General features: G+C 36.7%; 1 protein-coding gene across 11 annotated transcripts in view; it reads right to left on the bottom strand.

Annotated features, from left to right (window-relative positions):
- The window catches only part of DLG1 (discs large MAGUK scaffold protein 1), a 141,391-nt gene that overhangs the window by 39,832 nt on the left and 87,985 nt on the right, over positions 1 to 13,574 (bottom strand). For 6 of the 11 annotated variants that reach the window (XM_030227079.2, XM_030227082.2, XM_030227078.2 and 3 more), the window contains 6 exons: positions 12,244 to 12,297; positions 9,764 to 9,814; positions 8,658 to 8,782; positions 7,426 to 7,595; positions 6,767 to 6,903; positions 5,178 to 5,322 (listed from right to left, as the gene is read on the bottom strand). In XM_030227079.2, the coding sequence (XP_030082939.1) occupies positions 5,178 to 5,322; positions 6,767 to 6,903; positions 7,426 to 7,595; positions 8,658 to 8,782; positions 9,764 to 9,814; positions 12,244 to 12,297 (682 nt within the window). Of the gene's footprint in view, positions 1 to 5,177; positions 5,323 to 6,766; positions 6,907 to 7,425; positions 7,596 to 8,657; positions 8,783 to 9,763; positions 9,815 to 12,243; positions 12,298 to 13,574 lie in introns of all 11 variants that reach the window. The other 5 variants (XM_050978163.1, XM_050978164.1, XM_050978165.1 and 2 more) reach the window with 1 other exon arrangement.

Raw genomic sequence — 13,574 nt, 5'->3', positions numbered from 1 at the left:
TACACATTATATATTTGCTATTTATATATATATATATTCCAAACCACCCAATCTGGGCTGGATTGTGCCTGTATTGTTCTAGATTCCTAGTAAACCTGTGTGCAGTAAATTCTTCATATGGCATCATATGCAGGACAACACTGTCAACATATCAGCAAGCATTAAAATCCACCATTAACAGTTGCAGCAGTTCAAAAGCACACACGTTTTGCTTAAAACAAAACCACACAAATTCAGTTATTTTGTTTTTTCAGAAAATTTTAAAGCTAAAGCACAAAAAATGAAATGGAAGATATTATGAGCTCTTTTCCAAGTACAGGAAAATGGGTGTCGATTAAAAAATCTGAACAAGTGTTGCACAGTATAGCAGCTCTGTACATTCTGTTCCTGTACTAAATTATCTCATTCCACAAAATGAATTTGAAATTGCTTTTAACAAGCCAATGGTAGCCATAATGATGCATATTTTATAGGAAAAGATTAGATACAAATTCTATATTCATTGACTTACAGTTCTTCTCATTTAATTGTTTTTCAGGTTCTTGCAGCTTTTAACTGCACTGTGCTCAGATGCATACACACCACCTATTACCTTATTTTTTAAAGTTTTTATCCTTTCACCCTATGACTAAAAGTCAGCTATTGATCACTATAACAGTTTATTATTTCACACCTGTGGACAGTTCCACAACAGCACTGGCTGCATCCTTCCTAAAGTTTTACACGTGCTACTTGCTTGGAACAGCCTGGTCCTTTCTCAAGGCTGGTGCTCTCAGAGCTATGAAAGCAAACCTATAAAGGCACAAAGAGGCTGCTCTTTGTGGAGCTCCTGCACTAAACCATGTCTGCACCTCTCCTGAAACTGCTTCAGACGGAAAATATAGCTGCAGCATATTCATGAGGAACGTGACAGAAATAAAAGGCAAGCCATCACTTTTTGAATCCTAAATGAGATCTAAACTTATATTTCCAGGTAAATATTATTACTGATGGAACTGATAAAGGAACTGTCTTTTGGATGAACAGAAAACTGCATGCATAAAATCAACTTGCTTTGACAGAAGAAGTCAGACTCTTAAGAAGAAATTCCATTTCCAAATCCACCCTCTCCTTTATATAAGACAGTTATAGGCAAAAAGAAAAAATGGAAGATTTCTTATTATTTTCCTATTATCTGTAAACTGAGGACGCCAACCACAAGTATAATGGGCAATAAAATTAAAACTTTATTGTCTTTTACTGTTATTACATATTCTTCTCTTCCTGTACTTAGGCCATTTAAGAAATGATAAGGCATCCGTGTCTAGTGAAGAAACTGATTGTTCCCTCCCTTCCAAATTTTATTTCTCAATGCAGAGTAGAAATACTGTACCAACACACAAAAGCACAAAAATACTGTGCCATTAATTAGGACTCAAAAATGCATCACTGATAATGTCTTCAAAGGAGGCCTGTATTGAAGCAGTCCTCTCTTGAGCTAAAAGATAAATCTCACAGAAGTATACAAACAGGCATAGCAATTCCAGGTCTATGGCCAAGTTTTCATCACCAAGACACATCCCAGCCTCGAGAGCAACAGCAAACAACCATAAGCTTTTTGTTCCATATTCATTCCCTGCTGAATCTCTGGTCTCAAACAGCCCCAACTCTTCTCTAACAAGATTTTCAACAGTAACTTCCCCCCCAGGCAGCTGGAAGCCATTCACTCACTCGGATAAATATCAAACAACAGAAGTCAATTTGCAGCCTCAGGTGCACAATGTTGACACAACATCTGTACTCTTCCCAATAAATACTGCCATAAATCAGAATCTCAGAAACCTCATTTTCAAACATTCCTTGGTTCTAAGGCACTAACCCCAAGGAAATATCAAATGATTTTATTATATATATATATATGGATACTAACTTATCTGGTGCTTTCATTTGAGCCATCAGACCACCTGACAAGAGCACACTACTGTGTAGCTGATACTCCTACTACAGGAGTGCAAACAAAGACCCCTCCCAAGAGTTCTGTGAGTGAGCAGTTCACATGTAATAGAGTTTCTGCCTTAACATCACTTGTAGTAGATGTTCACAGGGAGCCTCTGTGCACATCTTACTTCTCCTTTGTGGTAGGACTGAACTCCTAAAAACCTGGCTAAAAGGACTCCCATGGACAGAAATAGGAAGGAGGATTGCAAATACATATCTCAAAACAGCTGCAGATGAGTAGGTGAAGAAAGAAGCCTGGTAACTGTTTGAGCACTGCCTCATAATCCAGGTGATCCTAGAAAATACCTCTTCAATATCTGCCATCTGGTAAAAGCAATTCAGAATCCCCAGTCTAAAGCTCTTGAGCCCTGTACTACTCATAAAACACTACATACAGGTGCCACAATTTTTTGGTAAGAGTTCCATGTGACTGAGCAGCTTCTTGCAGAAAGCAGAGGCTTTCTGGTTGCAAAAGCAGAATCAGCCTCTGAGGAGATTAATGTCCCCCTTTGAGATTTCCACTGTAAATGTGCAAATGCTGACAGGTACTGGAAAAGCTTCCGTTCTGCCCTGTATTAGAAAAATAGCATTTAACAGCTCAGAAACACACAGTTGTGTTTCATAAGTGAAAGGAGTCATTAAACACCTCAGCAGGACCTTCAGGTCTGCTTTGGGTTCAAAATTCTGGCAGTAGGTTCAATCTCCTCATCAGCTGCAATAACAGCCAGCAGCACTTTGATCAACAGAGACAGAAGCTCATGGACCCTTGAGTAGAAAAGGCTTTCCTGTTGTAAGGAAAAGAAACAGACTGAAGTTTCATCAAAGAACCCAGCACTTTGCAGAGGAATGTTCTTTAGTCTACCAAAAACAGTGAAAAACAGTATCTTCAGATAGAGAACTCAAGGGAACTGTAGCTAAATGAAATAAAACTCAGAAATCTACTCAAAAGTACAGACAGCCCACAAACCTTGTCAAGGGTCATTAAAAGACAAAGAGAGACAAGATGCCTGGAATCTGAGAAAAACTTCCATGACTGTTTTTTCAGAATACTTGAGTTGGAAGAGAAAGGTTCCCAGAAGCAGCTGCTGGAGCTTGAGGTACATGACAAGGTCAGGGGAGCATGGCTTTTCTCTTCTCAGTAAAAGGATAGAAATACACTTCCCACAAAGGATGGGATAATGGGCTGCACAGAATGCCACCATCTCCAAAACACCTTTAGAGGGAGAGCAGAGAGACACTCTGGAGGAAGGATGGCCATGAGACAAAAGGAGCCTTCACATGTGACCAGGCCATTTATCTCTGGTAATGGATGTGACACCAAGTCACACTTAGTGAGAAATTAAGGACTCGTGGCAAGATGGCAGAGGACATCCTCATGGCAGTTATGTGGGAACATAACTTGAGAGAAGCTCCCTGATCTGTCCAGCCACTGGACATGGTGAGAAGGTACTCTTGAAGAAGGCACTCTCTTATGGCTCCGTGTTTTGATGCAATTGCCTTCAATGAGCTGAGCCTCCAGTTCATCCGCCATCTGAGAGAAGTTAATATCTCTGCATGACAAGAGGTCCAACAACCAACAGCCACCTTTGCCACTGTCATTGGTTTATTAGCACTGGGCAAATTACCAGGAATCAGCTCCTTCTCTGCCTTCCTCCCCTCAAACTTTCTACAGGTTTTGCCTTTGATCCCTCAAAAGATTAACAACATAAGTATTCCAATGATTGAGACAAGGTGCAGCAGTAAGAGATACTTCAATCTTTGTCACATCCCATCCACAGCAGTGTAACTGCATTACTGCAACATTACCAGGAACATCAGGTAAAAATCAGATTTCTCTTTTCCAAAAAATATGAATTCCAGGTGCAATCTATGAAAAGACCAGTTACATGGAGAGAGAATAGAAAGTTTACTTTCCAAGGAAACAATGGGAAAGGTTTTTGAACAATCTAGATACAGTAAGGGAAAATGGCTGCTCTCTAACCATAATATACACGAGTAGAAAACTGGGGAAGAATCAGTGGAGGCTGAAAATTAGATATATCAACTAATGGAGACTTCCAGAGCATACCTCTAATAACACAGTGGAGATAAAACCTAATTAGCTCCAAATTGTAATTCAATCAGCTTACAAATAGATTTTAAGATACTGTAGCTATTGCCAATAAATGATGGGCTTATAAGGTGCTTCAATCTCTGTTGTGCTGCACTTTAGTTTGTTCTTTACATACTGTTGTCAATTACATCTGTCAGTCCCAAAGTGTTCCTTTTTTTCATAAGAAGTAGTACCTAAACAGATCAGTGCTGCATATCAATTGCACATATCTAATGGCAGGAAACAAAGCAATACCTAAAACAAGTCTCCCCTGGAACCATTTCATGTGACAACATGAGTAAAAGTGGTCATCCAGAAAAGTCAGTCTATTCAGACTTGGAAATATGCAGTTATATCATTGTCTTCCATTTCTCCAGCCACTAAATGGTAATAACCCTCTTAAGTATACTCAACTCCAATATTTCTTCACATTGCAGTTCAACCCTGAATGTTCTGGATTTGTATGTTTGACTTTGAAAATACTCTTGTCAGTAGTACCCTCATGTCAACAAGAAATTTTTGTAACTACTTTTTAATACAGCACTCACTGGTTTTCCATTCAAATTGTCAATAATTATGTAAAAACTGAAGTCAGATTTGAAATAACATGGAATTTTTTAACACATTCACAGGCAGGCACCAGAGCAAGAACTCCTCCCAGTTCAGTTTATTCAAGTATATGCAAGTTCAAGAAAAATCAGGAAAACAGGAAAAACATCAGAGCATCACCAGCCTCTTAGTTTACAGGACACTGAACACCCTCACAGTGCATTGCTTTCTACTCTTCACACCCCAAGAGCATGAGATACTTGTTCTCTCCCCTTTTACTCATCAGAAATTGAGTAACACTGAGTCTTTAGGACTGGGCCATGACAGCCACAAAACACACCAGGAGCCCTGCTGCTGCTCTCTGCTGTCTTTTCAGTATACAAGCTACATGATGTTATTCTGTATAGTATATAATCTTCCTCATTAATCAACTTATATCAGATTTTTGCCTCAAATAATTTTTTTAAGCTTGCAACAGTTAAAATACTAAAAATTAAATATATGTTAGTGTCTTAAAGGGAAAATTAATTAAACCAGAAAGACTGTAAGATGAACTTACAGTTTGTGATGTCAGGAGGGGCATAACTGTCATTCATGAACATGCTGGTGGGTTTTGCAACCTTCAGATAAACAAAGTCAGATGTATTTTTTAAGGCAGTCACTGCTTCTTCATGAGTAACTTCTTCTAAGCAAACACTGTTGACCTGAAGAGAAAAACAAACATTCTTAACCCAGAAAAATGTACTGTTTTCATTGGACACTCACTGTAGGCTGTTGGAACACTGGCATTGAGAGTCTTTCTTAGGATTCACGTGCCCCAGACATACCTGGTTACATGAAATTATATAAGAGATGCCTTGTTAATATGAGAAGGACAAGTATCAAAGATTATTATAAACTGTATTGACCACAACATGGTAAAGAAGCACATAGGACTCTGGGGAGCCAATGGGACAAACAGGACACTCAAAATGTACTAAGTGTGCACATTTACACAGTGTGTTACTGCAAGCATTATATAGAGAGAAGTTTCTTCTAATAAGAAAAAACCCCACATGAACTTGTCATGTCATAATTATGTTCTAGACCTTATAACAGGACAATGTAGTCTGGCATGATGTCAAAAAGCAGGGGTCAAAACTTGAGAAGGTCCCAGAATAACTGATTTATATGCCAAGTAACATGCTGTTCAACTACAAACAGCAACTATTTTAAGCTATAGTTATTAGAGTGAAACACTAGCACTTCCATTAAAAAAATCCCTTATTGTGAAAGGGAATAAACTTCTGCAAACAATTCCAGGCAACAAAGGAAATAAAGCTTGTACTGCTGAACCCAAGCTAAAGACACTTTCATCATTTGACTTCATGTGTAAGAACAACCAGGCTTTGCCAATTGTTAATTGTGGGGGGAAAACTCTATTCCCTGCATCTGTATTCTCTAAGTTTCCTACAAGTTTTCTAAAAGCCTTTTGTTTTTATCTTTCAACATATTTTAATTCCTACCACTCTTGAAGACTGAAAAGTAATTTTCAGTATTTGGTAACTGCAGTACAACTTAAACACAGAGACAGAAAGTTACATTCTGCAATGTATGGCTGTGGCTCTCATTTTTCTATCTGTACAAAACATTTGTAGATTGAATTTCAGAAAGTACAAAGTTGTTTTTGTTTTTTTGTTTTTTTTTTTTTTTACTTTGTGCATAGAAAAATTCAGCTTTGAAACTATTTTAAGCATTAAAAAAAAAAAATAACACCACCATTCAAAAGCATTACAAACACTGAAATGCAATCTAAGCAGCAGCTTCCCTACAGGCTGGCTAAAGGCTGGCCAGCCACCAGTACAAGGAGTTCCATTCCATTCTTCTGTTTCCAGAAAAGAAACAATCCCATTGTATGTTTGTTTAAAATTCTGTCACTCAGACCCCAGAAAAATAATAGCAGGCATCAGAAATAAACATGCTGATTTATACAGGTTTTGCATAGAACATTGGGCTGAGGAATAGATTTCAGATTTCCTGATGGGATGGTGTTGAATGATGCAGATTTAATTTTATCACTGATTTCCAGGCAGCTTAACCACAAATTGAATCATGCCCCTGTTGAGCCTAAAAGTGAATGACCATTAAAAAAATGCAGCTCTTACTTACAGCTAAAAGTTTGTCTCCAATCTGAAGTTTGCCATCTTTATGTGCTGCCCCACCTTCAATGATTTTGGTTACATAAATGCTGTTGTCCCCAGGTATATGCTGGTTTCCTACACCACCAGCAATACTGAAACCAAGACCTGCTTGAAGATAAAGGAATTACTCAACAAACTTTTTTTTGCAATCATTGGATTTAAATTCTTACATAAATAATAACTTTCCTTATATAACACAAATATATATAATCAAGGTCTGGCTGAAGTAATTCTGATGCTTTATCAAGTGAATAAATAATAATTTTCTAGAAAATAAAGCTCTAGAAAAGATGGAACAAGTACACAATTCTGAAAACCAAAAGCTAGATCATTTACTCCATGTTGTGTGAAGTATGGGCCCAGCAGAGCTATAAGCATCACCATGCTATAGCATCTATATATTTATAGCCATATTGTCCAGTAATGAATTTCCCTAAATTATTTTTCATCTCTCAAACATCCTTACTAGGTAATCCAATTAAGTATTTTACTCCAATACAATGTACTTAAAAATTACTAGATACAATCAAAAACATTTTTATCATTTAAAAGAAAACTTGGCATTCTACAAGAACAGTTTCAATTCTATCCTTCTTACAAAACAGAAACTTGAGATTTCCAGCGTACCTTTGGGGCCTTTCACAAGTTTGATTTCCACTATTTTTTCTGTGACTGGTTTTCTCCTTTTGACATACAATCGTACAATCGATCCTGCCTCTTTCAGTGCTTCCACGGCTTTGCTGTGTGTCACATCCCGAACATCCACCTCATTTACTCGTAGGATACAATCATTGACCCTGGAGACAGCAAGAGTCATGCTCAGCTGTTGTGCTACAGCAGAGGGCACACATCAGGAGCCTAATATTTTATCTAGAATACACTAACATACATGTTAACACATTAAAATACAGAGATTTATCTCCAAAGTTCTACTCATTCAAGACAACGCTCTGAAATTAATTATTAGTGCTTAAAAATAAAACAAGGATCACTAGAAAACATTTAAGAGGAATATTTAATTCATAGCTGAAGAGGGCGCCTTATTATATGTGCCTCACTTTGACAGTGTTTTTAACAGACATTTGTAAAAATTACCTTTTGTTTACACCTATAAAACAGAATTTAAGGGATTTCCTTATTTTTAGGAAACCAAAACCTAGAAGGTACATAATGCAAACATACTAGTTTTAAGCCATGATATGAACAAGTCAATCTTGCTTTTCACAAGCAGTTTAAGTGCAGCCCTTCCAGTCCATTTAACATTTTGCTGCAGTAACACTGAGCCCTCATTACACTAAGTGCAATGCCAAGCCCACCTGTCACTGTGTCCTGCCAGCTGTACCTCTGACAATGGCCAACAAGCTAAAATGAAGCCTTGAAGTAAGCTCATTAGGACTAAAACCCATAATACAGCAGGTATTTGCACATGAAATGATGGGCCAAGTTCTTGGCAACACAAAGGGGAAAAAAATAGTCCTACAAACAATGTGGATGGCTATCTTTGAAACATTAAGACACTGAATTACTACCAAGCATAAAAAAAGGTTGTAAATAAGGTTACCCATCCTGTCTAAGCTTTTTCTTGAATTAAGGACTATGAAACATAGAGCCTAATAAATTTATACCATAGAATAGAAAAATTTCACCTAATTTTCCTAAACTGCAGATATTATTAGTTTGGGAGACACTTATTGATCCACTCAAATATTCTTCATTATTTACAAAACACTTCTGTAAGGAAAACCCATTTAATATTTAATGCAGGAGGATACAACTATTAAAAGTAACAGAAAAGTTTCTATTCACTTTTTAAAATACAGTGAGAGCACTTAGTAACCCAAGACAGAAATCCATCCTACCGTAATCTTCCATCCTGTGCAGCTGCACCCCCGGCTATAATTTTTGTAATGAAAATACTTGCATCATCCCCAATATGTGGGTTGTCTGTACCACCTGCAATGCTAAAGCCAAGTCCTGAATTTCCCTAAAGATAGAGGAGGAAAAAAATTTATTGGGGAAAAGGTATTCTGGTGTATTTGATGTCTATAGAACCAAATTGACATCATTTTCACTGAAAACAAAAATATTTAAAGACAATTTAAGCAGTATGCTACACATATAACTTATTTATATGAAAATAAGTATAACTACAACTTACATACATGTAAGGAGAACATAAGTCATTGTATAACTGTAAGTGACAGTTCCAGCCCCACAGCTTTCTCACTGAACTTGATAAATTACATAAAATCATCTATCTCTAAAGTGCTAGATATTTCAGATTACTCATACAAATATTTGCTCCTCATTAAATTATTAGTGACCCATTATTTCTCCCAGAGAAAAGCCTTTAAATAGCTTGTGCCCCACCTTTAATATAGGTCCCACAGATGCAGAGATTCAGACTGACATTTTTCTCTTCAAGGATTCCTTGCCCTTACCATCAACTGCAAGACCTCTTCACCCTCTCAGTAACCACCAGAACTGCACAGGTATAAAACAATTCCTTTCTGTCTTTTTCTGTCTTTTTGTTAACAGTGCACCTCAAGTGAACTGAGCTAGATCTCAACGGAGAAAACCTAACAAAGAAATGCACGTGACAAGGTGTCACTTGTAATCTCCATATAAAACTTAATAGTATATAAGTAAAAGCCTATGAGGAAAACAGCAATACAGGAGATTAAATCAGAATCTGTGTTGTTATTCTCTACCAGTCTAGGTAGCAACATGAAATGCAGGATGTCTTAGAAAAGATCATTCCCCCATTTTACTCTCAATGGTCAAGGATAGTAATAAAACTTTCAATTCCTGCTTAGCAACTGAATGTACTTTTTTTTTTTTTAATAGGTTAAATAATCTACCTAAAATAAAAAATTAGTAAGAATTAGTTTGGATTGCCATTTTTCATATTAAAGCATCATAAATTCCATTTCAAACAGAGTACAGAGGACATTTAGCATGTTACCCTTTCGAGAGTAATTTCTTCATACTCGTAATCTGCATCGGTGCCATTGACCTATTAAAAAAAAGAGAAATGAGCTTTACAGAGAATCCTACACTGCACACAACCCATTTTCCTTGGGTGGAAGTTCACTCCCATCAAATCTCAGCTGGTTCACAGTGACCACTGGGCTCAGAGGGGACATGTGATTTTTCACACCACTCTGTATTTATGAATCAGGCAATCTTTTTGTACGAGTTTAAAAGGTGCCTGTTCAGAGAGCAGACTGTTCCACACAACCACTGTAGGGCACAGGCCCTCTGCTTCTGACTGCCAGAAAGAAAAAATGCTCTGGAGATCCTCAGATGTTCCTCAGGCTATGCAGCAACTTGAAACTGAGGACAAATAAAGAGAATGTGAGGTAGAGAAGAACTGTAGGGAAGAACAGAGCAGCATTTTCCTCTTGTTGTTCCACACTGAGCAGAGAAAAATCAAAGACTGATGCTTTATATAACCTTCTCATGAGAAATAGGTAAGACCCTTCTAAAGTAATATTTAACAACTGTTTATACTACTATTTATCATGTCACATACATACTAAAGTTCAGCAATTTAAAATAGGGAGAAAAAGAGAAGAAGACTTTAGAAGAATACTTTATAAATCTTGATGAAAAACTGAAATCCTAGAAAGAAGCCTTGTCATCCTCTGGTTGGAAAGGATACTCACATTCTTTCCTACCTACAGAACAAGGAAAGAATCAAATACCAGAGGCAAAAAATTATCAAAACTAACCAAAATCAATTAAATAACAAATCCTCAATCATATTTAATATTCAAGAGTAAGTTTTTTTCCAAGATATCTTGGAACTCAAATTCATTCCTCCATAGTTACCTACAGCAGCTACAGACAACTCCCTATTCATACCAGCCTTTTAGGATGAAATATTTAACAAGGTAAAAAATAGCATTTATACTATTACTTTACAAAGGACCTTGTCTCCCCTTAAAATATAGAATATCTGGAAAGACTTCTGTAGTCTTAACACACTAAAGATAAAAAACATATATAGAAGAAAGCATTTTAAAATCTGACCTTTCCAAGTAGAGACTTTAAAAAGGGAATTTAATTTGCCCCAAATAAAATTAAGATCAAGCTACTTCCTTCCTCCTATGTTTATTTAGCATATTTAAATGCTCCAATGGCAATGCCATGACTTCTACAGGCTGTCTAATATCAAGCTCTTTTATCCCTCACTCCCTAATTATATCTCCCCTGACAATAGAAGCCATATCCATTCCACACATAACAGATTATCATCTTTGCAAAGTACCTCAAAAATGATTATGTCCTGAGCAGTTTGTTCAGTGGAAAAGATACAGTGGTTTTAACACATGATATTTCTCTATTAAAAAGGGATGAGGTCCTGACCTTCTGAATCCATGAAACTGGATCTATTGCTACACCAACACAAAAGAAGCCACTGTGATCAAGAAGTTTTGATGGTAGCTTAGTCCTTGAGCTATTATCTACAGGAATGACAACATGTGCTAACTGAAGCAGTCATCCAGCATTACAGTACCTGCAAAAGGTTCATGATGATTGATCAGAGTGCAGTGCTCTTTTCTTTTCTTTTTTATTAAATAAATAACAAGGATGATTAATCATTTCCCTATTCATTGCCATTACACAAAACAAAGCCAATCCTAATATATTTAGGCAGTCTCTTCTTTCCATGTACAAAGGTCTTTAATCCAATTTAAAATATCATCTAGATAAACAGGAGCAAAAAAACCCTCCACCATTTTATCTTCTCCTTTAGCTTAGTTCTATATTCTCTCTTTTTTATGAAAAATTACCTTTGAATTTATTCATCTAACAAAAGCAGAGACTGGAGCAAGAATATATCACATGATAAAAATCACTGACCCAGTCTATCTTTTCCAAGTTTTAAAGGGATCTCACACCCACTAAGCTAAGCTTTATTTCCAGGGCCTTCCCCTGGATGAAGGACTTTGTATGTAAATGTTGTAATTATGCCTGACAAATGAACAGCTCAGCCTCCACATAACTACACTTATTACCTTAATATTTCAAACAGAGCCAACTCATTTTTATGAACATTTATAGCACTAAAACCTTAAGTGTAGCCACTGCATGAAGAAATGTTTTTATGAGAAGTGCAACAGAAATGGCACATTAAATATTAAAGTATCTCCCTGCACAGTTGAAGAAACAGATTGTTCTCTGAACACTGAACCTCTGGGATCTCAGTTGTGTTTTGCACTGCCATACCCTGGCACACAGAAAAATTCCCACCTGCAATCTGCAACATTCTTTTTCATGAAACAGCTATTTAAGGAGTTTAAATAACCATCATGAGAGCTGACAAAATCAAGCACCATCAGAGAGATAAAACAGGTCTTAAACAGCAACAACAGGTGTACCCAACTACATTCATAAAACATGATTTAAAGTTAGAACTGAAAGCAAGTGTAGACTTACATATGTTGAAGTCTCCAAAGAATCTGTATTCACCAGCACTGGAGGGGGATTTGCCTTTAAAAATGAAACAAACAAACAAAAAAAATGCACAGCATAAGAAAATGCACTGTTGGTGATAATTTTACAGCATTTAACTTGCTGGCTTTCTCAAAATTCTGTTAAAAGGTAACTTGACCTTGAGAATCTCAAAACTGACCTTCTAAACCACTTGTTACTATCCTGGACAAATTGCTTCCCTGACATAAACCCACACCGTTAGGGAAGTCTGAGATCATATTTAATATCAAAGTTCTGACATTTATTACCTTGTTTTTCAAAAGAAAACCTGAGTCATGCTACCATTTGACATGATGCCAGTTGCCCCAGTACTTGTGCTATGATATGCAGAGGTTGTTTTACCAATCAGTATCTCAAAACCAATTTTCAGTGGATTCTATTTCCCTTTCTTCCCATCAGGAGCAGTGAACCACCCCCTTCAAAAACTGCAAAATGGAAACCTGCAGAAATGCAGAGAAAGGACCTACAAGACTGACTTGCAAAAGCAAACCCACAGCAGACATTCATTTTCCCCACAGCAGAACAGGCTTCCATCAGAAAATTGTTAAGGATGAACAAGCATAAGCAGTCAGAGATTATTGCCACAGAAAGCTGAAATAATATTAGCATTTTTACAAGCCAGGAACCAGTAGAGTAAGTTTATACTTTTAGTCTCATACACTGAGAATTTTTCTGTGAAAAATGTGCTTTCAACTAAAAGAAAATCCATAGGAACTGATGGCATTTCTCTGAAATGTTTCCAAATAAACAGATTTCCCAATTATCCATTAACTGTCTGCCTTTAAAATAGGCAGCATCTAGACTGCTCTGGGAACATAAGCCAAACAAGCAAACCGTGTCCAGATATATTCCAAATACTGTTAATTATTAAGTTCAGTGGCACTAAACAAAGTTAATCTCCTTATTGCTTTAATGAATCTGAGGGGGGTTTTAATATGTATAAAAATACATTATCTTTAAAATTAAGACATACTTTTTTTAAATGTCCTAGGTGTATGTGTGTGTGGAAATAAATTTAGGGATAGCTTAATAGGCTGCAAAAGAAGCCAGTATTAAACTCATGCAAAAGTAAAGGTAAGACCTGCAAAAATATGACAATTGCATTAACCTATTCCTAGTCTGCATTTTTGTTTCATTACTATGACAGCAACATACTTCTGAAGAATGTATGATTTTTAAAATCTCCCAAACCTAGGAAGTGATGACTCAGAAGTGCCTTTCAAATGGCTGAGATGAATAATCTCCTATCATTAGACAGGAACCATCAATCTGCT

The sequence above is a fragment of the Serinus canaria genome, chromosome 9 (genome assembly GCF_022539315.1).
Source record: "Serinus canaria isolate serCan28SL12 chromosome 9, serCan2020, whole genome shotgun sequence".
NCBI lineage: Eukaryota > Metazoa > Chordata > Aves > Passeriformes > Fringillidae > Serinus > Serinus canaria.
This window is presented reverse-complemented; position numbering and strand designations above follow the sequence as displayed.